At 38.1% G+C, this 27,967-nt stretch overlaps 1 protein-coding gene and 1 long non-coding RNA gene across 4 annotated transcripts; one reads left to right on the top strand and one right to left on the bottom strand.

The window, feature by feature from the left end:
• Nucleotides 1–1,264: 1,264 nt before the first annotated feature.
• Nucleotides 1,265–27,539, bottom strand: LOC138319351 (zinc finger protein 143-like). 2 transcript variants are annotated; one of them, XM_069262438.1, is made up of 8 exons: nucleotides 27,487–27,539; nucleotides 11,338–12,141; nucleotides 10,661–10,856; nucleotides 9,733–9,902; nucleotides 8,406–8,495; nucleotides 7,013–7,234; nucleotides 6,681–6,797; nucleotides 1,265–4,035 (listed from the first exon to the last, which is right to left on the bottom strand). In XM_069262438.1, the coding sequence occupies exons 2-8, from the start codon at nucleotides 12,047–12,049 to the stop codon at nucleotides 3,746–3,748; spliced, it is 1,797 nt and encodes a 598-aa protein (XP_069118539.1). In that variant the 5' UTR covers nucleotides 12,050–12,141; nucleotides 27,487–27,539; the 3' UTR covers nucleotides 1,265–3,745. The 2 variants fall into 2 exon arrangements, with proteins under 2 accessions (XP_069118539.1, XP_069118540.1); XM_069262439.1 differs by lacking the exon at nucleotides 6,681–6,797.
• Nucleotides 24,017–25,493, top strand: LOC138319346 (uncharacterized). Of its 2 annotated transcripts, none has more exons than XR_011207998.1 (2): nucleotides 24,017–24,493; nucleotides 25,254–25,493. It is a non-coding gene; the product is annotated as an uncharacterized lncRNA (long non-coding RNA). The 2 variants fall into 2 exon arrangements; XR_011207997.1 differs by having other exon boundaries at nucleotides 24,017–24,489.
• Nucleotides 27,540–27,967: the final 428 nt, after the last annotated feature.

A 27,967-nucleotide genomic window follows, 5' to 3' on the forward strand; every position in this document is an offset into this window, starting at 1 on the left:
AAATTGCTTCAGCAGTTTTGGAGAGAAGAAGTCGAAAATGTAAATTGTTTATTTACATACGACGCACGAAGACGGACAGAACAAACTTTGTAGCCCTTCATCGCAGCATGCAATAGGTCCATTATCAGGTCTCTCAGTTGATTAAAGATTTTAGCCGATTTGATCACTTTGACCTTGAATTTTGAAGTAATTCATTACCAAATATGAGGACCCTAGGCCTTTCGGTTATTGAGAAAAAGTTGTTTGAATGATAAGTTTATGGACAGCGGGCGGCACACTACGCTAGATGAAGCATGATGACTACTAGTATAGTCATCCTGACCTATACAAGTGATCCCAGAGGGATCTTGGCACCCACCATAGAACCTAGAGTGCTAATTAGGGATCTTTTCTGTCTTGTTCCCTTCTTTTCTCCTTCATGGGAACCATTTAATAAAACAGCCTTCTGTTTGTTTCCAACAACTTGTCAACCCTGACATGTCGGATTGGAGTGATGATCTCCGCCATGAAGTATAGAAATTAACTTAACATTGCTTTTCGATTGCATGCAGAACTTACTGATTACCTCTAAATATAGACGACCATATATGATGCATTACTTTGTATTTTCTATCAATAAAACATGGTGCATAAACGCAAATGCTTTTGTGAAAAATTGTGAAACATCAAATTTGAGAAAGATAGGCTTTTTTGAGATAGAAGTAAAAAAAAACTTGCAACAAAATCCCAAATGGCCGACTGTTTTTGTCCATGTAGAAGAAAATGGAAAGAAAAGATTAAGTACATGTACAGAAAGATAGTGGTGACAAATATATCACAACATAATTTCCTGCTGTTGTAATATTTTTCTTGTCACAGTATAAAATCCAAAAAAATTGATTAGTTGTCCAAATACAAATTTATAGATCACTTTTCTATGAGTCAGAAGGCAATTTCCGGAGTGTCCGAAATCGACCCATAGAGAATGAGCTCTAGATCCTAACTGATGACAAAATATGAGACATGGAATTAAATGTACAATTGATACAATGGATGACACCTGGCATGTAAAAGTTTATTATGATTGGTCAGTACTCGGACACGTGAGATAATTAGCTCATCTATTGTCCGAGTCGTAAGTGTCATAGTACTAGTAAGACCAGTTTGGATTATTAACTTCAAAGGGATGATGAGTTATAAAGACACAATGAATAAATTACAATTCACATTTCACCAGTGCAAATACTGAATTTGCACTAGTGAAAAATACAACATAAACAATTGATAACTTAATAATATTTATTTTGTATAGATAACTTAAAATGACATGATTACTGGTAACAAAACTAAATCAATACATGAAAATATTGTTATCACAGATATGTTGACACTTAAATATATTATTGTGTATAATAAGCCTGACTGCTAATTTTAAAGTGGAACATGCTTGATGAGATTTACTTTTCACACTGATGAACGAAAAAATTCTGCTAACCAAACTTTACATAAACAAGAGGCCCATTGGCCTTACTGTCACCTGAGGTCGGATTTTTTTTGATTTTTTGAAATTTCAGTCATTTTGAACCTGTTTGGCCCTGCCCCTCTTGTCCCCCAGGGGGTCAGCGAGGACCAATATGGATGTTAGAATGCTAGATCTCAGGCTAATGATTCTAATCAAGTTAAACTCATTTCCTATGAAGATTGAGCAAATGATGTCCATAAATGTGTTTTTCTTATATAATCTAAATTAACTTGACCCCCTCCCCAGGGGGAAATGCGTGACCACAGGATCATTTAATTCACAATTTTTATAAAAAACATTAAGACCTTTCCATCTATAAAGAGTATTTGATTCTACCATTTCCTGAATTTCAGAAAAAGATTTTGAAAGTTTTAGCCTATTTGACCCCTTTTGGTCCACACCCCTCTGCCCATGGGGATTGGCCAGGACCTATATGGATATGATGTTAAAATAATATCTCAGGATAATAATTCTAACTAAGTTTGACTCGTTTCCTATGAAAATTGAGCAAAAAATGCTCATAAATGTGTTCTCTCTATATAAACTATAGTAAACTTGACCCCCTCCCCAGGAGGAAAAGCGAGACCCCACTGCCCAGGAAACGAAAGACCCCAGGGTCATATAATTCACATTTATTGTAAAGGACCTTAAAACCTTTCCATCTATGAAAAGTATTTGATTCAACCATTTCCAGAATTTCAGAAATAGATTTTTGAAGTTTTAGCCTAATAGAGCCTTTTTGGCCCCGCCCATGTCCCCAGGGGGTCAGCCAGGACCAGTATGGATATGATGTTAAACGCTATCTCATACTGATAATTCTGACAACATTCGACTCATTTCCTATTACAAATGATCAAATAATGCTCAAAAATGTTATTTTCCTATATAAACTACACTGTATAGTAAACTTAACCAACTCCCCAGGGGGAAACGAGAGACCCTAGGGTCATATAATTCACAAATTTTGTAAAGGACCTTAAGACCTTTCCATCTATTTAGAGTATTTCATTTACCATGTCTATGAGTGGAGATTTTTGAAGTTTTAGTAAATTTTACCCCTTTTGGTCCCTTCCACAGCCCACTGGGGGTTGGGGACCATATCATACACATTTTTGATTGACATTATACCTTAGAAGGTTTGTGCAAAATTTCATTGAAATTGCTTTTGCAGTTTTAAAGAAGAAGTAGAAAATCTAAATTGTATATGTATATACGATGCACGACGATGGACAAAAGGCGATTAGAATAGGTCACTTTAGACTTTGTCTCAGGTGACCAAAAAAATATTTCAATTTCCAAGACATTGCTAGTATTACCAGAAGTATGTAAAATTTTAACACAAACTATAAATGAACACAAAATCTTCAGTGGTTTGACATTTTCCAAAAACATCCAGCAGTTTAGTATTGCTGGACAAAACTAATACTGAGCAAGAGCATTTCTTTATTATGATTTCAGAATAAATACAGAGTATAATATGAAGTAAATTTCTGTTAGGATCCATCCCTATGTCAAATCACCATAGGAAGTAGAGTAGTCGTAGAGGTATACCAATATGAAGTTTACATTCTGTTAGGATCTATCCTGTATTACAGGATGGTTTAAACTGGTTAGACATCTCCATAGTAACTTAAGTCGTAGAGGTATAATATGAAGTTCACATTCTGTTAGGATCTATCCTGTATTACAGGATGGTTTAGACTGGTTAGACATCTCCATAGTAACTAAAGTCGTAGAGGTATAATATGAAGTTTACATTCTGTTAGTATCTATCTTGTATTACAGGATGGTTTAGACTGGTTAGACATCTCCATAGTAACTAAAGTCGTAGAGGTATAATATGAAGTTTACATTCTGTTAGGATCTATCCTGTATTACAGGTTGGTTTAGACTGGTTAGACATCTCAATAGTAACTAAAGTCGTAGAGGTATAATATGAAGTTTACATTCTGTTAGGATCTATCCTGTATTACAGGATGGTTTAGACTGGTTAGACATCTCCATAGTAACTAAAGTCGTAGAGGTATAATATGAAGTTTACATTCTGTTAGGATCTATCCTGTATTACAGGATGGTTTAGACTGGTTAGACATCTCCATAGTAACTAAAGTCGTAGAGGTATAATATGAAGTTTACATTCTGTTAGGATCTATCCTGTATTACAGGATGGTTTAGACTGGTTAGACATCTCCATAGTAACTAAAGTCGTAGAGGTATAATATGAAGTTTACATTCTGTTAGGATCTATCCTGTATTACAGGTTGGTTTAGACTGGTTAGACATCTCCATAGTAACTGGTGTATTTATTGTGTCTGTGATGTTATGAGCAATTTCCTCATTCACAAGATCCGAGTGTAAAAATTCACTGTCATACACAATTTCCTCTCGGCCATGCGGATTGTGGAAGTCTGTATCCATGGAAACCATCATTGGTGGCTGTGCTACGACCACTACATTAGCAGAGCCGTGTCCAGTCATGCTTTCAGCTGTCATATTACCCACACCGGCTGTTGTATCACTAGTCTGAAACACATCTAAAGTAAAACCAAGTTTTTATTGAAATTATTACTACAGTACACATAGATACAACATTCAGCATATTAAAGTGTACACAGAATGGTTTGGCATATATGGCTTGATAAATGCGTTATTGGATACAATTTAGAATGGACAAAGTACGAGTTTCATAGCGATTACGGTATTAGAGATAATGCGACTATTCTCTAGAACACACCTGAAGCCCCAAGCCATTGACCCTGATTCGGGACCCCTGACCTGTGACGTCACGAGGACAACGGGCCCTACTCTACTCGCATAAGATAGAGTGGCGATTTTCGGTGTCTGCCATCTAATAAAAACTATCTGTTGGTAAATATCGATTTTAAATACACAAATACCAGTGTACATGTCCGATACCTAATTAATATTATCCTCAATCACAGATATGAGTTTAGAATACGCTTGAAAATAGGGATTTATACCATGCATATATTGATGTACCTCTCGTAGATAAATGAACATCTCTGCGCGATTACATAATTATACACAATAAAATGTACATAATCCACGTACGTTGTGGAAACCACATATATATCATTATTATACCAAGGATTATCCAAAACCCGTCTCGTGTCGTTGAATGTCTACTTGTCAAACTGACTTTTTCATATAACCTAGGCCTTTCAATACGAATTATGATGGTATGATTCTAAACAGATTTTTTTTTTTTTGCATATATGTAAATGCATCTTTTAACTGCGTTATAACTGAAATCGATCCATTTTTTTAACGAAATACATTCAGCTTTCATATAATACAGCATATCCGACGACTTGTTGATATTTTGCTCAAGTTCAACCATTAGTGTCTTTAATTGAAAAATAAATCATGCACGGGTCAGACGAAAAAAATGAGATTGAAGATGTTTATGTCTAATCCGAATATCTAGTATCAAAATCAAAATACTTCCGAATTGCCAATGTCGTGCTGCGTAAATCTCTATACCTGTATACTGCAGTAACTAAAACGTGTGGTCAACCGAGACTAATGAGGGGGCTAACCAGATTACGTAAGAAAGGTGTTTAGTGACCTGTCACGCGTTGTTGATTAGCTCTCGTCAGGTGTCAAAAGTAAGATCACAGGTAAGTTAGCGATGGACCATCATGTAATTGTTGTATAATGTCATATTTGTTTACACTTATAAATCCTTGGTTTACAGTAAAATATACCGTCCGTACATACATGTAACAAGTGTATCAATCACTAGATGTATATATTTCAGAAAGACTCATGCATATACATTTGTCTTGTATATATGTTTCTGGTTACATGTATATGTATTGTAATAACAAAAAATACAAAATTATTTACAAATGGCATGTCGAGAAAGAACAATGCAAATATAATGCACAATGTCAGAATTTTGATATTTTTGATAGTTGCTAGATTTCGGATATGCAATTCTTTAATAGTGAATTTGGTCAATATCGATCATTATTGAATACCAATAATGATAATCTATATGACCAAAAAATGTACCGTTGAAGATTGTTAAAATAACACATGTCGGTATACAGGTACTTGTAGCTTTAAAAGGAAGAGAGACTAGTAACAGCTATATATGAATTATATATCATAAATTCACCCCCCCCCCCCCCCCCCCCCAATTTATGTCTATGATATTTACGTGTATTGAACTGTGAATTTTTATTTATACAGAAACATATTCAAATGGATAATTATATGGCCATCATTTTTCGAATTCGTCTGTTAGATCACATAATGCAAATTGAATATTCTCGAGGTCTGTTAATTTAGTAAGCTGTTAAAACAGACATAAGATTTCTAGTTAAAAGTTTGTACACAAGGTCCACCTGGCTTATACCAGAACATATATAACTTATACATGTTTCCTCTAATCTACTTATGTATTTAGCCTGATTTCAGTTGCAATATTTCCTATTTTATATATAATTAAAACGTCATCTTAACTGTATACTGTATATATATTTGTAAAATTCTCGTAACCCCATTTCAGGAATACATATATGTCCACCTTTGTGCTATAACCCCACTACCAAACACCTCACTGCCGTTGTCCCCGTGACGTCACATCCGGTTATTCCCCAAATCAGCGTGAGCGGCCGATTCCCTGATTAGCAGTCGATATACAGGTAAAAATCGAGCACTTCGGAGGGCGGTATCTCGGTACTGAAATGGCCGATTTTGATGCGGTTTTCAACATTCTTGTCAGGAGATCAAAGAGAATAACATATCTAGATGTTATTTTCCATTCCGTGTACACTTTAAAGTAAAAATAAATTTCTATATGTGAAGGAGTATTTTTTTTCCGATGTGGACCAAACGTCACAACAACCACCTAGTTTTGGTATGGGCACAACGTTTTACCTTTGTGGACCCATAAAGCATGTAAAAAGTTCCAATGTCTTTATAATATAGTAGAGACCAGACAAATGGATAGGCACAATACAAAGTTCCCTCAATAATCCAGTTATGGGACCAATAATTGAATTAGTTATGAGTATCATCCAAGAGTAAATGTCAATGTCATTTCAATTTAATTGCAAACATCACTTTTGTAAATTGACAAAGTGATTTTTCTTTATTAGTGTTAATGTTGGACATCGAAAGAAGTTACCACACAGTACAAACAATATACCTTCACTAAGAAGCATTTCATTGGCTATTGGTGGAAATTTCTCTTCATGTTCAACAGTCTGTGTTGTCACAGTAACAATGTGGTCACTCACTCCTTGGGAAAACACAACTTGTAGATCTGTTTGATGAATGAAAACAAGGTATTCATCTCATGCACATTTTAATCTTGGACAATGAAACCCATCATAAATTTACTAAATTTTTTACTTTATATTAGTTTTTAGTAGACTGCATAAATTTTTATTTATTTGAAAATTATGAAACACCACAAAAACTCAATCCTATTATTATTTAACTACCTACATTTGACAAAGGCTTACTTTGAACATGTACCTTGATACTGAAGCAGATCTTCCTGGCCATTATGGAGGACTACAACATTTTGGTCTCCACTCTTAATGGTTGGTTCACAGTTTTTCTCATCAATCCTCCCCACTTCTTCCTCCTCCTCATCCTCCATCTCTTCAGCCAACAAGTGTTTCTTCATATGTATAGTACGACTTCCGCTCTGTGTGAAAGAACGTCCACACTCGTCACACTTGAATGGTTTCTCACCTTAATTAAGAAAACGGTCAATACAGGTTATATACCTTTAATCATAAATTAAAACTTAAAGTAGGAAAATAAATTACAGTACATTGAATATGTTATGTTCATTACCTAGACATCACCACATACAAAATGTATTACATAGCCACTCTACAGGTAACTTACTTGTACATTACTGCGGGCGCAACGCTTCTCTACCCAAAAGTACCAATAGAGTAACTGTTTACCTAACGAAAATTATGTGGTCGACTGATCTATTTCATCGGTGAAATGACTCAGTCTAGTGAAATGATTGATTGAATACCAACAGCTGATTGGCAGTTGGCATCTGTGTGGCTTCCCACTGTTTAGTATGCATACTTTCTCATTATGTATGCGCACTTCCTTATGACAGTCACATACTGGAACAATCTTGATTGGCCGAGAGGAAAAATACATGATTGCAAGACATCTGTCAAGAGAGCGTGCGGTGCATATGTCAATGCAAGTTCAAACACGTGGTCAGTTGGTTTCAGCAGAGAACAGATATGTCACGAATGATTCCTGTGTATAACACTGAAAGCATCCTTGGTCCCAGGTGTTATTCGCACTATCACTTACTAACCCCTGGGACCAAGGGCCGCATTTGCCGTGATTCTAATAAATATTCATAAAACTGCCCACCAATGAACAAGCGTGTTCAAGTTATCGGCACACTTGTGCAGGTCGAGTCGATCAATATATAAGGAAATGAACAAAAATGATGACACTATCTACTTCCCTGGTATCCATAATGCATTGCGTAACTCGTCCAATCGGCTAAATGAAATGTGGTCACATGGTCATCTTTACTATGTATTTACTATGCGAAAAGCAGATGTTATGTGTTGAATTATTTCTTTTGATTCCGGGCATGTCAATCAATCAACCTGAAAGGAATATTTCACTAGACTGAGTCATTTCACCAGTGAAGTAGATCAGTCGACCACATTATTTTCGTTAGGTAAACAGTTACTATACCAGTAATTTTGGGTAGAGAAGCGTTGCGCCCGCAGTAAATAATAGGAGTGCTGGATATCCCTTTATCAATAACTCTGAAATCATTTCAAAAGTCAGTAATTGTTCAGTTAGTGTGTGATAAAAGCTAATGTCAATGTTATGCCAAACTACAGAATGAGGAACCTTTTTGATTACGAACCAGTATGAGTCAGCATATGTTTGCGTAGACTGGAATACTCAGCAAATCTTTTCTCACAATTCTCCTTAGAACAAGCATAAGGCCTCTCACCTGTAGGTTACACAAATACAATCATTAATCAGAATAGTTTGAATTTTTCACACTATCATATTTTTTACTGGGTATAAAGACACTTGGAGTCCATGATGTATTATAATTAAAATTTTATTTTTTTAGTTTTTTCATTCATGTTTTTTTCTTTTCTTTATTAAGAAGACAAAGTCCTAAATCTTGCACTGTAGATGAATGGTTGTGATGTCTCAATTTTTCCAATTCTAGCAGCCTTCTTCCTTGAGGTTCTTGGATCCAAACATGCAAATTACCATGCAGGTGCTGACCATGGGTGGTGCTGAGGGGGAGGGTGGTACTGAGGGGCAGGGTGGTACTGAGGGGGAGGGTGGTGCTGAGGGGGAGGGTGGTACTGAGGGGAAGGGTGGTGCTGAGGGGGAGGGTGGTGCTGAGGGGTGAGAGGGGTGCTGACATAGGGGTGCTGAGGGGGAGGGTGGTGGTGACCATGGGGGGTACTGAGGGGAAGGGTGGTGCTGAGGGGTGAGAGTGTTGCTGAGAGGGGTGCTGACATAGGGGTGCTGAGGGGGAGGGTGGTGGTGACCATAGAGGTTACTAAGGGGGAGGGTGGTGCTGAGGAGTGAGAGTGTTTTGCTGAGGGGGAGGGTGTTGCTGAGGTGGAGGGTGATGCTGAGGGTAAGAGTGGTGCTGACCATGGGTGGTGGTGAGGGGGAGGATGGTGCTGAGGTGGAGGGTGATGCTGAGGGTGAGAGTGGTGCTGACCATGGGTGGTGCTGAGGGGGAGGGTGGTGCTGAGGGGTGAGTGGTACTGACATAGGGGTGATGAGGGGGAGGGTGGTGGTGACCATGGGGGGTACTGAGGGGGAGGGTGGTGCTGAGGGGTGAGAGCGGTGCTGACATAGGGGTGCTGAGGGGGAGGGTGGTGGTGACCATGGGTGGTGCTGAGGGGGAGAGTGGTGGTGACCATGGGTGGTGCTGAAGGGGAGGGTGGTGCTGAGGGGGTGAGTGATGCCTGGGGGAAGAGTAGTGCTGACCATGGCGGGTGCTGAGGAGAGAGGGGGTGGGGGGGGGGGGGGGGGGGGGGGGGGTGCCGAGGGGAGAGTGATGCTGAGGGGAAGAGTGGGCGCTGGGGGGGGGGTAAGAGTTGTGCTGCTGAGGGGGAAGGTGGTGCTGAGGGGAAGGGTGGTGCTGAGTGGATGGGGTCGAGGGATTTGGTTTTGTGGAGGTTAAACCCAATCAGATATCCGACATTATTATGTACCAGAATGTATCCTTTTGTGGTTTTTGAGATTTCCTGCGGTTGTGAATTCTTTTTCACACTCATCGCACTTGAACGGCTTTTCTCCAGTATGGATCCTGGCATGGACTTTCAGTCTCTGGGCAGTGTAGAACTTCTTATCACACATGTCACATGCAAAGTTCCTTGTTGACCTGTAAGAAAACAGAACCCAACTGATCAAGCAGTCAAACTTGGAGATTTACATCAAGAGAACCAATAGGAATCTAGCTTGGCTCTGCAGGTAGGGAGTTGTACCTGCTGCCCCTATTGCATGTGATCGTAAAAGGTGACTAAATTTAGGATCTTATCTTTTCTCTTCTTCCTAACTGACTTTATCCTTCCTAATGCCTCCCTTGGCACTGCCTCACTTTTGGCCTTGAGTTGAGCGTTCCCCCCTGTGAGGAAGACTCTGGGTTCTGTCCCCTGGCCGAGACACACCAATGTCTATAAAAGTGCTAGTTTCTGCTCCTGTTTAGGCCTAGCGCTCAGCATACAGCATACAGGGGGTGGTTCGCCCGTTGTCAGTATTATGTGACCGGGTGGGGTGTAAAAGGGGCAACAGTTCCTACAGCAGTCTAACAAAACATGCGCCTCGCACAACATACACGCAACGCACCGCATACATTGGAGGCCGTCCTTACATGACCATAGCTGTTAATAGGACGTTAATTAATTAAACAAACAAAGGAATCTAGCTAAGGTTTCTTCAGTTTTGTTAGCTTGTTAGATACTGTACATGTAGTAAGTCATAACACCATAATGTCATTACAATACTCTTCAGTGAAAACGGTTGAGTAAAGCATGCAAAAAGTCTCTGGTGCAATCCCTAGTCTGTGTATTTATATCAGCTTTGTGCTCTGCATCACCTAGTAATATATTAACAACAGTAAAACAAGTATTCTTTACTTACATGTGAGTGAGTTTGTGGTACTTGAGGTGAGCCGGCCATGTAAAGGTACGACCACACCCTTCGTGTGTACATGTCAAGGGTTTATCACGGCTATGGTTTGTTTGGTGGTTCCGTAGATGACCAGCAGATGCAAAGTTTCGACCACATTTTTCTAATTTGCACACAAATATTTTCTCTTCTTTTTCTTTTGTATTTTCTGTTGAAACAGGATAAATAGCAAAGCTGCAATTAATCTGAACATTTAAAAAATGTAAACAAAAGGATCGATATGACCTGTAGTATTTACCAGAAGCCATCTGAAAGTGTCAAACATGCAATGGTGCTGGTACACCATTTAAAATTCTGTCATGATGAATGATTAATATTAATGTATGAATGATAAACTCTCTCACTATTTTCAATTTTCATCAAAATACCATTATATCACATAACCAACATGATATCCACTGATTTCATCATTCTTTGGAATGTATAGGTTGCTGTAGGTATGTGTTAGAATGTATCTTAAATTTGTGTTCATTCAATATCAGATTTTAAGAAACTCTTCTTGTCCAGACTCCAAAAAAAAATTTTAAAAATCATAAAATCTCAATTTATATGAACACTCATTTAATATCCTGTTCATGAAACTGGGCCCGGATCTCTACTAATCATTCGGTGAGCAGTTATAAACTTACCAGGATGTTTTATCTCATTCTGAGGTTGAGAGCTCGAGGTATGAACCAACATTCTATTGTTGGTTGCAGTTTCCTCCCCTGGAATTGGTGCCAATGAAGACTGCTGTGTTGTATTATCCATTTGTGCTAAGTTAACTTCATCATGGCCTTGATCCTCAGTCTGTCCTATTAACTGTTTGGCAATGTCCTGTTGCGTTTGAGCTACAAGGTTTGCCTGGGCTATAGCGTAGATACTTGTTAGATTGTTCTGAATGTTGTACATGTCTGATATTAGAGGGTGATGGTGCAACATCAGATTCGTCTCCATGGCTGAAGAGCTCGGATTCTGATCCTGATTCAGAAACAACATGACAGGTGTTGATCTATTATTACTGTAATCAGGTGATGCTTCCTGCCCTAAACTAATAACGTCATTCAAGGTCGCTCCACTGTCTTGCTGAATAGTGTCCAGCTTCTGGGTTGTGTCAAATTTGTCTTTATTGGAAAGGTATATGTAAGTACTGGTAGGCATCACACCAGCTGTGTCAGAGCGATGTACCTGTACAACCCCCGGTCCCTGAGGCTGATAGCCCATCCCTGGTTCTGAAAATCTGGGAATGGTCCGAGTTGTACATGTTTGTGTATCTCTCAAGGTGTGATCTAAATTGGTACTTTGGTCCGTCACCATGGTAGAAGTTAAAATTCTAAATGTGTCACTTCCTGTCAAGGCCATCTTTCTTCAATTAATCCTGTCTTCATGACTTAAGTCCAAAAGCTTGGAAATACCAAACACAGGTATATGTTACATCTTTTTACTGCAGGCACCTGAAAACAAATCATCACATGTATTAATGATCCTATTAATATACCACTACCATAGCCTTTTATTGGGTGCCAATTTTGTAACAGGAGAGTAGAAAATGCGTACAGTAGCCAGACTGGGGCTCAAACCAGGGACCTCTGAACACTGTCTGGACGAACAAATTTTGTAGCAGGAGAGGAGAAAATGTAGTGCCCAGACCAGGCCTTGACCCAAGGACCTTCAAGCACAGGATACTCTACCAAATGAGCTACCTGACCACCAAACAATGATAGACCAATAAAGCTACATATGATTAATTATGCAAGGAAAATGCTGGTAAGCGAACAATACTGACCAAAAGCCCAATATCGAACACATTTAACCAATTTGCACCAATGTTAAGCTCAGTGAATATTATATATTACTGAATTTGACCCAATAAGCGGCCAGGGCGCTAAAAAAATGAGGAAAAAAATGGGATGGGGCCGCTATTGGGGCATATTGATGTCAAATAACCTGTAAACCAAACACCATAAATTCTCCAAATTAACACAACGTCATTTTCAGTCGGCTAGGTCGCAGTCAGATTTCTTACGTTTCGTCGACGTTGAACAAACATCAACGTTTTTCTCTTGAAGAGGATGTAAATGCACGACATTTGGCCAACGTTGGTTCAACCACTTTAACTTGTTAACGTCAGTTTCAAATGATTAAACATAAATAACATTGCTGAGACGGTGGAGCAACGTTTGAAGTATAACCGTTAAAACACATTTTTTACCGGCTTTGATATAACTTTTATGAAAATCTCTAATTTTTTAGAGACCTTTTAGGTCTGTAACTAATCCTAATTAAACATCTGCAACACATACTTATATACTAGTATATACTTCACAGATACCCCTGTGTACAAAACATACACAATACGACATACGACAACTTGCCGCTAGGCCAAACTCCCAAAGTGTTATAGGATCCTCATGGGAGGGGGTCAGTTTAGCGCCACAGTACAGCAAGCACAGTTATCCGTTATCAATTGTTCTAGAGTGGGTGCGACAACAGCAATATTTAAATTTCCTGCCAACAGAACAAGACTGCAGGTGACAGTGCTCATATATGACGATCGTGAGTACTTTTGCATGTTGATTTAAGCAGCTTTAATCTCTATATCCTTATAATAACTACTGTGAAATCATTAATTTTCGTGGATTTCGTTTTTTGACCAAAATCAACGAATTTACATCCCCACAAAAATATATATACCTATACCAATGTCATGTAAATTTATGCGTTCATACATTGTAGGATGATTATTTCCTAACTAAATAAGGTCTATTTCGGGGACAAGCATGACAAGTTCAAAGTTGGAAAATATTGTTCAAACAAAGATAGTGTTCAGAATTTCATATACTTCATCTACATGTACCAACAAATAATTAATTGAGTATATCATGACTCTATCAATGTGACACGATAACTGTTTGTTGGACACATCTGTAAAAACACTGGCTGAGTACCGACTCTAGATTGTGATTGTAACTGTGTTGTGTGGTAGAGCTTAGTTTTGCTTGAGAGAAAACATTACAGGTGACAGTGTCGACTATGTATTTTAACGGTAATGTGTAAGGTCTTCTCCACGAACTTAAGTGCCAACGAAATTGTAAAATTTTAGAATCCACGAAAATTGAGCCCAACGAAAATAAATGATTTCACAGTACACCTAATTGTACACAGGGGCGTAGGAAGCGGGGGGGCAGGGGGGGCAACTGCCCCCCGTTCCCCAGGACGGGGGGCAAACATGTCTTTTTGCCCCCCCATTTTCGCCGACTGAAATTTTCTAAAAATGCTTATTTGAAAGAAAAAAGGGTCCTCCTACACATTTTTCGTACTTCATTCTAGAAAATTTTCCGCTGCGCGGCGCATTTCCTAAAACGTTCAAACACATAATGTCAAACCTTAAATAGTGAAAATTCAATACACACAAACTAGACTAAAAATGTCCATCAAGGGATTCTATGTGCTATTTAAAAAAAAAAAGATCAATTTGTTTATATGTCTTAGCGAGACAATTAATTCATTTTTTATGTTACACAACAATATGCCGATGGTGTGAAGCCGGTATATTCAGATCGAGTAGGGTTGCATAATGTTATGACGACACAATTATCATTTCTAAATGCAGGTAGCTTTAAATCGAAAAATTACCATGTTAAGAACGCTTTATAATCATTAAACTTTATCGTAAAACTCATCTCAGCCATTCTAAATCGTAATTTTTTTCCCCGGGGGAGACCCCCGGACCCCACTAACACCAAATTCTCGCGCCTTTGGGCGCTCGCAAATTCATCAAAATGCATCGTAAAAATCATCTAAGCCATTCTAAATCGTATTTTTTTTCCCGGGGGAGACCCCCGGACCCCCTTAACACCAAATTCTCACGCCTTTGGGCGCTCGCAAATTCATCGAAATGCATCGTAAAACTCATCTCAGCCATTCTAATCGTCATTTTCCCGGGGGACCGACCCCCTACACCAAATTCTCCGCCTTTCATGCAATTCTCAAATGCATCGTAAAACTCACTCAGCCATTCTTAATCGTAATTTTTTCCCGGGGGAGACCCCCGGACCCCCCTAGCACCAAATTCTCACGCCTTTGGGCGCTCGCAAATTCATCAAAATGCATCGTAAAACTCATATCAGCCATTCTAAATCGTAATTTTTTTCCCGGGGGAGACCCCCGGACCCCCCTAGCACCAAATTCTCACGCCTTTGGGCGCTCGCAAATTCATCAAAATGCATCGTAAAACTCATCTCAGCCATTCTAAATCGTAATTTTTTTCCCGGGGGAGACCCCCGGACCCCGCTAACACCAAATTCTCACGCCTTTGGGCGCTCGCAAATTCATCAAAATGCATCGTAAAAATCATCTAAGCCATTCTAAATCGTAATTTTTTTCCCGGGGGAGACCCCCGGACCCCCCCAAACACCAAAATCTCGCGCTGTCGGGCGATCGCAAAATCATCAAAATACATAAAACTAATCCCGGGGGTCACCGTCAGACCCTAATAAAACACCAAAATCTCGCGCCTTCGACGCTCACACGCTAATTCGGCCAATTTGCGTATTCGTTAATTTCCTTTTAGCGACCCCACTGTCTATAAATGTGTACAAGGATTAAATTTAGTGATATATGAAAAATGAACATAAAGCATACATTATATGGTTGGGAGTTGAATTAATCTCCTCCTGTAGGTGTGGCGGGGGGGGGGGGGGGTTACAAAATATTGAGGACCTTTGCCCCCCCCCCATGACGTTTCATCTTCCTACGCCACTGGTACAGATATGTTTTAGGAATGTAATATGATAAATATATATGGTGTTAATAGAAAGATGTTTTATAACCATCTAGTTAACCTGGGTGAGTTTATCAACGTACATGTGTAACAAAGTCTATGTATTATACATACCGTTGTACACTCAGTTTAGATTAGAATCACGACTTTTTTTATATCGACACATATGTTTATTTGTATACAGAATTCCAAAATGGAGATGTCATTTATATTTACATGTAATTATGTGTTGCTATACATTTATGTTTTCTAGTTATATTTACCGTTATTTGGTTATGTGTCTACGATTTAATTATCATGTGACTCTCAAAATGGTGGTTGCATACAACTGTTGTATACAGAAATGACAATTTCCCAAGTTCTTATTATCATTATTGTACTTTTAAATAATATCTTTCCATTTACAGTGGCAGCAGCGGATGACAGAAGCATTTCTGTGGGACGAGACAGTGACTATGAGTACAGCAGTGAATGAAGTTATGGTGATATATTAAAAGCAGTGAAACTTTATTGCTGTGTTTGTTATTATTTTCAATGGCAAATTAGGTCTATACTATATCTGATTAACGTTGTAAAGCTGTCAAAAGCAGTTACAGCGATTTAGAGTCAAATCGGCCCCGGACGATTTTTAGCAAGTTAAATCGGCCCAGAGTAAAATCGGCCCATAAGGTAATATGTGTTTCACCATGTGTCTTGTTTTGAGTATTGACTAACATTAGCAATACCTCTATTAATAAATACATATTTTGAATATATATATGTTAAAGAGTTCAAAAACCAATTATATGTCTCAGTGTTGTTTTTTACGAAGTTTTTACTTGTGAACAAAACAGTAACATTTTAATGTAATGCACTGTGCAGGAATTATTCAGTCTCAATATAAATACCAATTCAATTTCAATTAATGTACATAAAATTTAGAAATTACCCACACTTTCAGATAACAGTATTACATTTTTATGAATCTAATTAACTATAATAACCATTATGAAAACATGGTACTTTGCCCATTTTACGATCGCTCATTGTTGTTGTAACAGAATAGCTCATATATTTACTGATTCAATCTTTACCAACGTTATTTATCATGGTGTAAATTTATTTCAATTAGATAATTGATATATAATTCACAAATAATTCAATTTAAACATATTTCTGACGTCTGGAAAACATAAAGCTGTTGGACAGAAATACGTCCGTGGAATGTCATCATCTGACGTTGGGCCCAGCTAGTGACATGCATTGGGTCAACGTCTGTCCGCCGTGTTGCTGCTAGCTGGGATATATTTACATTAATATAAAAATTTCAAGTACTGGCATTGTGATGTCCAAATTTCAGAATGATCTAGGCCTACTTAAAAATGAAAATAATATTAAACTTTAAAAGTGTAACAATTTATGGGACACCCTGTACATGAGGGGGTAACAGTTTCCCATTTGAGTAATCAATAAGTTATCCATTGAGTAAAAGTTACCCCATATGCTGGGTTGTATCTATGTTAGTCCGAGATACTCTGGCCCTAACACCAGACTATAGACATTAATGAGATAGTTGTCTGGTGTAGGGCCAGAGCGCAGTGCTATATCAACAGGTGGAACTCACCAACACCGTTTGGTCCCGATACAGTTATTTTATATGTATTTCTGGCTATTTTTTCATATAGAAATTATAGGCCTACATGGCCCTGTGACCTATCTGTCATAATGTCTAAGTCTGGTGGCCAGAGTATCTCGGGCTATATCTGTTAGGGTTTTTTCAGAAACATGTTTCTTTTTTTTCAAGTTATTAAAATGTCATTAAAGGTGATAAAAACAGATTTTAAATATGCTATTTTTGTGCTGATATTTGTTTATTGTGGTGCACTTTATGATTTCCAACAAAAATACAGGTTGTATTTGACGTAATTTCCATAAAATGTGCTTGAAACGAAGTCCACAACGACCCTTGTCTAGAACGATCGCATCGCTTATCGCCCCTGATATCACCAGGTGGCCGTAGATTCGTGACGTCATCAGAGACCAGCAGCTGTGACAAGAGCCGGGAAACTCAATGGGACAGTGTTGCGGTATTGGCGAATATAGATATTTAAAACAGTCGCGCTACGTGTAGTTGCTATATTGAATAGTGGAAATGAATCTGTATATAATATATAATCTATAACATACAATGATATAATAAAAATGATAGCTTACTCATTCTTATCGTCATATTCTGGGCTATAAAATTGTTATGTTCAGTATGTTAAAGATGCTCCACCGCTGACAAATGGTAAATTTTAACTATCAAAAACAGGAGCAGACGATTTAGTATTTTTCTTCAGTTACAAAGGTTACTTACTTTACACCATTACCACCATTGAACAGTTTGTGAGCTTCTAATTTTACTTCAAGTTAAAAACATGAAATATAATTAATTGTATCCCGAAAAAAATCTGTGTTACTATATCCTATATGGAATGAAGTACTGATTGCGCATGCACCAAAGGCGAAATAAATTATTTTATATTATTGTTTGTGTTAATTAGACATATATATACACGATTAAACACCAATTATTGTTCAAATGATGAATATCATTTATGCTCTGTCGGTGGTGGAGCATCTTTAAAAGCCATTTGACACCGTGTACGTGTGTGTCACTGACTCAGGTTCAAGGGGGTTGCGCTTGACTTTTGTCTGTAACTTAAAACTCAAAACATAAACTTTAAAGTTAAACCAACAAGAAGAAATATAACTTTACAGGAAAATGGACCCAAATTACAATGAGACTACATACTACATGCACATACATGTACATATAATGCATATTTATAAAAAAAAAAAAAAAAAAAAAAACGCCACCCTTCATACCCTATCCAAAACCCTATCATACCGCGATAAACGTGCCTCTATCCCGCCTTATGTACGTACTGCACACCTCTATATTTCCTATTTGAAGCTTAATCCTTCAGAATACCGCACATAAAGGGCTAGACTTATTTATTTTCTTAAAGTTCTATAATGAGTTTTACGGATGTATACGAAATAGAATAACATGTACAGTAGTAACAATACTACACGCACGGCCGATAAAAAAGACGGGACACAAAACAGAGATACTAGATACAATGACCTAATATGGATGACATGTACTCGTGGACAAGATACACATGTAATAGTTCAACTAACACAGGACCATGAAACAACATCTATTTCTTATAAAACACAAATCATTTATGCTAGGTTTACACTATGTTCCCGGCGGCCACGGCAGCCCCGTTTCAGACCACCGTGGACTGAACGTGGTGACCGCGAGACAACGTGAGACAGCGCAGAAGGACGTGATAGACAAACTTAAGCGGTCGTTAATACCGTGGATGCCGTGCCAGATTTTTAAACTGTCAAAAAATTTGCCACGGCAGTCACGGTAAAGATGGTGAACGCCACAGGACGTAATAAAACGGGATTGACGTAACAAAACGTAACAGTGCGTACGAGGCCGTAACAAAACTTCCAGACGGTCCGTGGTGGAACGGGCAGCAAGCACGTTTCCCTGAATCTCACGGTGATTTCAAGTTTTGTGACGTTCTGTTGAGTTTTTTCCACGTTTTATCACGATTGATGCAGATACCAAGACCATTATTGCAAAAAGGCAGATTAAGTGAGAACCATTACAGAAAAAAAAAAAAACTATTTGCGTAGAAACACTTGGCTATAATAATTATAATTTTGTAATCAAAACGTGTTTGAAATGACATTTTCGGCAATAAATATTGTTTCATTTGCTCCAAAAAAGCCCGGCATCAGACTTTCATCCCTAGTAAGTCTTGGCGGACCGTGAAAAAAAGTATCGGAGCTTGATCAAAACGTGTAAAACGTAGCAGATCTCATCATATCGTATCAGGCCTAGAGAGAACGTAGTGGTATCCTTGATAGACCGTGCTATAGCCGTAGTGTACCTTTAACCTCCGGGAACAGCACTTTCCCCTATATCCATGGTCCACCACGTAATCCGTAAAATACCGTGGCAAAACTTCACAAGACCTAGTTCAACTTGAATGCAGAGACAAAAATAGCCAAAATTCCACGGCGCACCACGTTTCGGGCAAACGGGGCTACCGTGGTCGCCGGGAACATAGTGTAAACCTAGCATTACAAGACCGCTTCATTATATTTTCTAACCGTGCGGAGTTTTGGAAATCAAAAACCTGTCGACCTTAGTAAATTTTAAAAGTATACGCACAGACCACAGCACACTAGATAACCTATTGACCATTATGAGACGATCTATGGGTCTAAATAAAAAAAATCGGTAAAATTCGCATTCTACTTTTTTACATACATATACGCAAGTGTACTATGTAGAATATAACAGGAAATTAATGAGTACTAAAATTGGCCAAATTTGCGAGCATTATGGTGTTTTGGGGGTTCGGGGGAGACCCCGATAAAGATATTACAGTTTAGAATGACTATGAGTTTCACGATGTATTTTGATGATTTTGCGAGGGCTTAAGGCGAGAGATTTTGCTTTTTGGGGGTCCTAAGGTCTCCCGCAAGAAGGAAAAATATTACTAAATGTATTTACGATTGCTGAGGTGAGTTTTACGATGTATTTTGATGACTTTAGAGCGTTCTTAACATGGTAATTTTTCGAATTTAAATTCCTGCAATTAATAAAAAATGATAACTGTGAATGTCATCATATCATTATGCAACCCTGCTCGATCTGAACTAATCCGCTAAACCTCTTTTATTTTTAATGCGCATTTTGAGAACATTTAAATACCGTGGCAAAACTTCACAAGACCTAGTTCAACTTGAATGCAGAGACAAAAATAGCCAAAATTCCACGGCGCACCACATTTCGGGCAAACGGGGCTAGCATGGTCGCCGGGAACATAGTGTAAACCTAGCATTACAAGACCGCTTCATTATATTTTCTAACCGTGCGGAGTTTTGGAAATCAAAAACCTGTCGACCTTAGTAAATTTTAAAAGTATACGCACAGACCACAGCACACTAGATAACCTATTGACCATTATGAGACGATCTATGGGTCTAAATAAAAAAAAATCGGTAAAATTCGCATTCTACTTTTTTACATACATATACGCAAGTGTACTATGTAGAATATAACAGGAAATTAATGAGTACTAAAATTGGCCAAATTTGCGAGCATTATGGTGTTTTGGGGGTTCGGGGGAGACCCCGATAAAGATATTACAGTTTAGAATGACTATGTATTTTGATGATTTTGCGAGGGCTTAAGGCGAGAGATTTTGCTTTTTGGGGGTCCTAAGGTCTCCCGCAAGAAGGAAAAATATTACTAAATGTATTTACGATTGCTGAGGTGAGTTTTACGATGTATTTTGATGACTTTAGAGCGTTCTTAACATGGTAATTTTTCGAATTTAAATTCCTGCAATTAAACAAGAGGCCCAGAGGGCCTGTATCGCTCACCTGGTTTTTTGTTAGTAATTATCACAAGACTCTGACAATTAGAAAAATAAGCAAAATTGACTCCCAAAGTTTAATTTTGAATCACAACCATACAATGATGCTATTGATACCATACAAATATGCTATCCAATACATAGGTTCAGAGACAAAGTAATTTATATGAAAATAGTAGCCTAATTGACCTTTTGACCTCGCATCTATTACCGTCTAAGGCCCCGGGGGTCAGCCCTATTATTTGTACAATTTCAAAATCCCAACCCTATAAGGATGCTACCATTGCACTATAAGTGCTCTTCCATTCTTAGTTGCAGAGAAGAAGTCGTTTATATGGAAATAGCTTAATTGACCCCTTTTGACCCCACCCTTCAGGCCCCCGGGGGGTCAGCCCCATCATTTGCAAAATTTTGAATCCAAACCCTATAAGGATGTAACCATTGCATTATGAGCGTAATCCCATGTTAAGTTGCAGAGAAAAAGTCATATATATATGGAAATTGACCACTTTTGACCCCGCCCCTCAGGCCCCCGGGGGGTCAGCCCTATCATTTGCACAATTTTGAATCCCCACACTATAAGGATACTACCATTGTATTATGGGTGCTATACCGTGCTTAGTTTCAGAGAAGAAGTCGTTTAAATGGAAATAGCCAAATTGGCCACTTTCGACCCCGCCCCTCAGGCCCCCTGGGGGTCAGCCCCATCATTTGCACAATTTTGAATCCCCACCCTATAAAGATGCCACCATTGCATTATGGGTGCTATACCATGCTTAGTTTCAGAGAAGAAGTCGTTTATATGGAAATAGCCAAATTGGCCCCTTTTGACCCCGCCCCTCAGGCCCCCCGGGGGTCAGCCCCATCATTTGTACAATTTTGAATCCCCAACCTATAAAGATACTACCATTGCATTATGAGTGCTATCTCATGCTTAGTTTCAGAGAAGAAGTCGTTTATATGGAAATAGCCAAATTGACCCCATTTGACCCGCCCCTCAGGCCCCCAGGGGGTCAGCCCCATCATTTGTACAATTTTGAATCCCCACCCTATAAGGATGCTACCATTGCATTATGGGTGCTATACCATGCTTGGTTTCAGAGAAGAAGTCGTTTATATTGAAATAGCCAAATTGACCCCTTTTGACCCCGCCCCTCAGGCCCCCGGGGGGTCAGCCACATCATTTGTACAATTTTTAATCCCCACCCTATAACGATACTACCATTGCATTATGAGTGCTATCTCATGCTTAGTTTCAGAGAAGAAGTCGTTTATATGGAAATAGCCAAATTGACCCCATTTGACCCCGCCCCTCAGGCCCCCGGGGGGTCAGCCCCATCATTTGTACAATTTTGAATCCCCACCCTATAAGGATGCTACCATTGCATTATGGATGCTATCCCATGCTTGGTTTCAGAGAAGAAGTCGTTTATATGGAAATAGCCAAATTGACCCCTTTTGGCCCCGCCCCTCAGGCCCCTGGGGGGTCAGCCCCATCATTTGTACAATTTTGAATCCCCACCCTATAAGAATGCTACCATTGCATTATGGGTGCTATCCCATGCTTGGTTTCAGAAAAGAAGTCGTTTATATGGAAATAGCCAAATTGACCCCTTTTGGCCCCGCCCCTCAGGCCCCTGGGGGTCAGCCCCATCATTTGTACAATTTTCAGTTAGTAGCCCATAAGGATGCTACCAGTCAAATTTTGTTGAAATCCGACCAGCGGTTATGGAGAAGAAGTCGATTGTTGACGGACGGACGGACGGACGGACGACGGACGACGGACGACGGACGACGGACGACGGACGCCGGACGCCACGGTATGGCATAAGCTCACCTTGGTCCTTCGGACCAGGTGAGCTAAAAATGATAACTGTGAATGTCATCATATCATTATGCAACCCTGCTCGATCTGAACTAATCCGCTAAACCTGCCTATATTATTAGGGTGTTTTTTTTCCTATATATTAGGCAAAAAAAAAAAAAAAAAATTAAAAAAGCCTAATAATATAGGCAGGTTTAGTGGACTAGATCTGAACATACCGGTTTCACACGACCGGCACATTGTTGTGTAATCCAAAATAAATATGAAAATCCCTAAAATGAAGTATGAAAATGTGCAGAAGGACCTCTTTTATTTTTAATGCGCATTTTGAGAACATTTCATCGACGAAAATGGGGGCAAAAAGACACAACTTATAAATTATTGATTTTTTTTTCTTTTTAATCTGCATGTATTTTTCATGTCTCCGTTTGTTTGTAACAGATGATTTTTCTATTAAAACGTAGGTCTAAAGAGGTGGGCCCCAATAATTGTCCATTTTCGCTACGATCTTATTTCGCACATAAAATTACCAGTAGATTCTATGTATATCAAAACTCCTCTGTTAATTTTATGTGTAAACTATAAATTACATACATGCACAGTCGTATTACTCCAGGGTGGACTGAATAGGAAAGAACTACTTTATTCATTCGTAGTTTAACCCCTGGCACACCATACGTCGTACGCCACATGACATATGTACCCGCGACATCAATGACATCATTATTTACATGTAATGACGTCATTTCATAGGTTATGACGCCAATAATGTGTCATTATGTAGGGGATAAATCACGCTACCCCAATAAGTCTAAATATAACATATTTTTTCTCCGTGGTGTATTTCCGTAAGTACTAAGACATATGTGGCTAAAATACACATGCATGTTGACAGTTCCGCGATCGGCACACACCGGCTTCCGGTAGTTGATTGTCTCAGATGACGTCACAACTCATCGGAACTCAAGGGAGGTAAGTCATAGAAAAAAAATCTGTCGTCGAAAAGATGTGAAGATTGCTTTCATTAATTTTACTATTTAGAGACAAAATATCAGCAAATATCAAACTGGTATATGTTTAGATAGGCATTACAAATGTTTCTAGCGTATTATCTCATTTTCCATGTCCGTTCTGTTTTTATCACTTTTAAGGAATATTAAGGGAGTTGGGTTCATCAATAAAAATAAAGTAAATCCTCTGACGTTGACTGGTTGAGATATGTTAATTTGTTAGCCATCAGCTGTTACATGTTTCAGACCCAGGTGAGGTCCTTCGTGACGAGGTTAAAGCGAATAGTCGGGCAAGTGACTGTAAAATCGGTAAAAATGGTATTAATATATCCGGTATAATTTCTTATGAATTAGAAAAATAAAACTTTCCGTCAAAATCGCTGTACATGCGAAGAAAATAATGATATCTATGGGAATCCTAAAAGTCCTCCCGGACGGCTAAGAGTGCAGTTCAATCTTAACGCATGCGCAACACCCACCACTCTCCGTAGTAAACAAAACATGGCTACCGTAGTTTTGAACCAAAATGTTTCCGCCAAAACAACCAACTGACACACCTAAAATGCGAAAGGAAAGGCAATGGAGCAGCGACAATCCCAACAACTGACTCGGTAAACATTACGACGCATGGAGAGTGTTAATACAACTTGTTATAGTGAAGAGAACAGTTCAAACGAGCACGCGGCTCCGGACCGCTACTGTACGTACCTAGGCCTACTACGTACCCGGTACTCCCTGCTCAGCTGATTGTGAGTGAGTCTTCGTATTTTGATCATTATGTAAATAGTCCCTAGCAGTATTTTTTCATAAATGAGTGGTCACATATGGTCACATGTTTCATACCTGTTCCCCAATCGCGTAAAACGTAACCCTGGGGTAAATAGCGGTTCTTTAGTGGGGCCTCTTTAGGGGTAATGAATGCCCTGTATGCTACCGGTCAATTCATACAGTTCTGATGTATATATTTATAGATTTTTAATTTGTAAATTTTTGTTCTGTACATGTTCTGGTAGTGTTATACACATACATTGTATATAGGATTTACATTGTAGGTTAATTGGTAAAATTGTATTGTATATGTTCTGATATACACATATACATATGTACATGTAGGTTTTAGCTTGTTCTTTAGATATATTTGGAGGACACATACAATATTATTTCTGGTCATAATAATAAATAGTGTTTGTATATTTATTACAACTGTACCTGGTTCATGTGTATATGACAAACTTTACAGAGTTGAAATGTACTGCAGCCATGTATCATTAATAATTATTCTGAATTTTTGTTGGAACTATAGATAATGAATTTTGTATCTTTTTTGAAACAATATTTGATTCTATCAAATGCATCAGTGACACATTCACAACTTATAAAATGTTTTCTCTAAAATAAAAATAAAAACCTGTAGAATGAACCTACATTTTATTCACTTATATATATTTGAAATTGATCATTTCAATTTTTGTCATATTCAACAGTATAAAAAATTGCTGGTTCTTTTTTTCAGGCACCATGCATGCATAGTGACATGAATACAGAAAGTTCATCCCTTGGACCTGTATACAAGTGTATGTATACATATACATACAATTAGCATCATATGAAGACTGAAGAATGTTGATTTGAGTGCTCTTGAAAGTAAACTTTTCCAATATGGACCTAGAAGATCATGAACAGAACATTTAAACAGTATTAATTTATTAAATGTTCCTTTCAACTGTAATCATTAAATAAAATTATGATGCAATACTTTTTCATTGTTTAACTTTGTAGAAATATCTGTTTATATTAGTCCTCTAGATCCAGTGATTATAATTCTTGCATCCATATGCCTGCCCATTTGTTTGTCAGGGCTTGTGAGATAGCTTTTCAATTACTTTTAAAATATAAGGATTTTTTTTTACATATAGCAATATAGATAATATTGTCTTAGGATTTCTAAATTCTACTTTACAAGAGAGTAGACTCAACATATAAATAAAACCATAAAACTAGCAAGTTATCTGAAATGTTAAAAATCTTTTTGTCTGAACCAAATTTCACATTTATTGTCTATGTGTAACTTGTACATAGACCATTTATGTATTAATACTGTAGTAACAGTGATTACAAACACATAGACTGAAATGTAGTATGTAGTACTATGTACATCTGTCTGTTTGATTTGAGTTCTAAACAAAAAAGTGGTACCTATTGGGAAGTTGTGACTTGGGCGGAGGGTGAGATACAGAAGAAATAGCTACACATGTAAAAAAGAAAGATATACAGTACCATATGGATTCAAAGTTGCTCCAAAATTAATGAGACTAAATAACCAAAAAAAAGCCATGTAAACCCCAAATATGCAATGACCAGATCAATGATAAAGCACCCTTCCACTTCCAGTTATCTGTAGCTATTTCTTCTATATTTCAACCCCCCACTCAAGTTACAACTTCCCAACCTCATGATTCTTCTGTCTTTTAGCCCCCCCACCCCCACCCCCCCAACACACACATACCTGATTGATTGTCATGTTATTTCAGGTTCCTATTCAGGTATTATTCCTAAAAACCAAAAAGGGTATACACACTGTGTACTCTCAAAGGAGGGGAACCACTTCATTCAAAAATGGAATTTACAATTTCATCTTAATTTTGAAATTTTCAATTTAATTATTAATTACTGGACTATTAAAACAGTATAGAACCCCTCGGCTACAGACAAAGTACTGTGGTACACATTTCTCTTAATTAATTACTTTTCTTCAACTCAATCATCTTTTTCTCCAGAGCACAAAAAAGAACAGGAAACAACAGAAAAGGAAAGTAACATACATGTAGGCCTATATGTTTTCTGGAAATATATATGATGTGTTAATTCTCACAGCATAGGCCTACATGAATGTGAAGAATTAAATATTATCAATGTTTGAGAGAATTTCCTAGTTGTAATTCTATAGCAGCTACATGGAATGTACGTTTACATATATACATTGTACGAGCTAATTTATTTTCACATCTTTGACAGCTACATGCATGGACGTTCTATGGAACGTTTTCGTGTGGTTTTAAATGGGAAATTATGTTACGATTATTTGTATTTAACCTTCATGATTCGGTTGATGTAAAATACGACGAATGCTATGCTGCAATAATTGCCCCTTGCCGGGGCCCCATCTCTGCATCGGCCGAATATTTGTGTCGATTTCCATGTACAAGATGCTTTTATCGAAAAATGATTACAAAGCATTGTCATTAATGTAAGAATACTTCATTTGCATCAAATGTATCATCTCAAAACAACAATTTGCATACCGCATTAGTGGTTTATCACACGAAACGAAACCGACACGACTGAGAAACACATGTCCATGTTGACATTTCCACGCAGCCTCGTTTTCAAAGAGTTTGGAGAATTTATATTTAGAACTGTGCTAAATTTACACGGGGCTTCCCCAAAATTTCAATGGTCAAAACTGGACACCGTAAGCAGAACTTGACCATCATTATGGTATACAATGACTTTTGGAAGGCCAAAGAACGCATTTAGACTGGTTTCCTTTGCCCGACTATTCACTTTAAATTTATCGATCAAACATCGAAAAAACATGTAGCACATTGTAGAAGAAGTGGATCAGTGTGGCTTGTGGAAAGGCTTATAGCACGAACAACACATGGATATGATAACCATTCTTATTTTTGGAACGTAATGACAGCTGATCCAGTCCACATTATTGAAACTCCCGCAAAAATACCTACCGAATATTATGGGCTAGAGTATTATGGTCTTCATCCATTTTGAGTTTTCTGCGCAAGGATATGTTGCGTTAGTTAAGTTTACAATGTACAAACTATGCTGTAGAAGATGAATTTATTAGATCAAAATTCAAAACCATGATGTATGATATAAATTCAATCAGTAAATATTGTTTTCTTTTCCTTTGATTAATACCTTAAAGGGGCACTACATTAGCCGCTTTACATTGGGGAAAGTTATGCAAATTTTGTATCCATCCAATTTGCCTTAAGAACGAAGTCATCTGATTGGCTATTGCACAAAAAATTTCCACGGCGGAAAAGACTGTTTCTAAATGAAAGGGTAGCAAAAAATGACACACGTACTGATCACAAGCTCTGTGAGTGTGCTCCGATTATATTTGGAGGTAAATCTACGATAGTTTCAGACTTCTTGATAAAGATATATCGTTTTAAGCGGAGGTTTAGCATCTAAAACTCGTAG

Source organism: Argopecten irradians, chromosome 3 (assembly GCF_041381155.1).
Source record: "Argopecten irradians isolate NY chromosome 3, Ai_NY, whole genome shotgun sequence".
Lineage (NCBI taxonomy): Eukaryota > Metazoa > Mollusca > Bivalvia > Pectinida > Pectinidae > Argopecten > Argopecten irradians.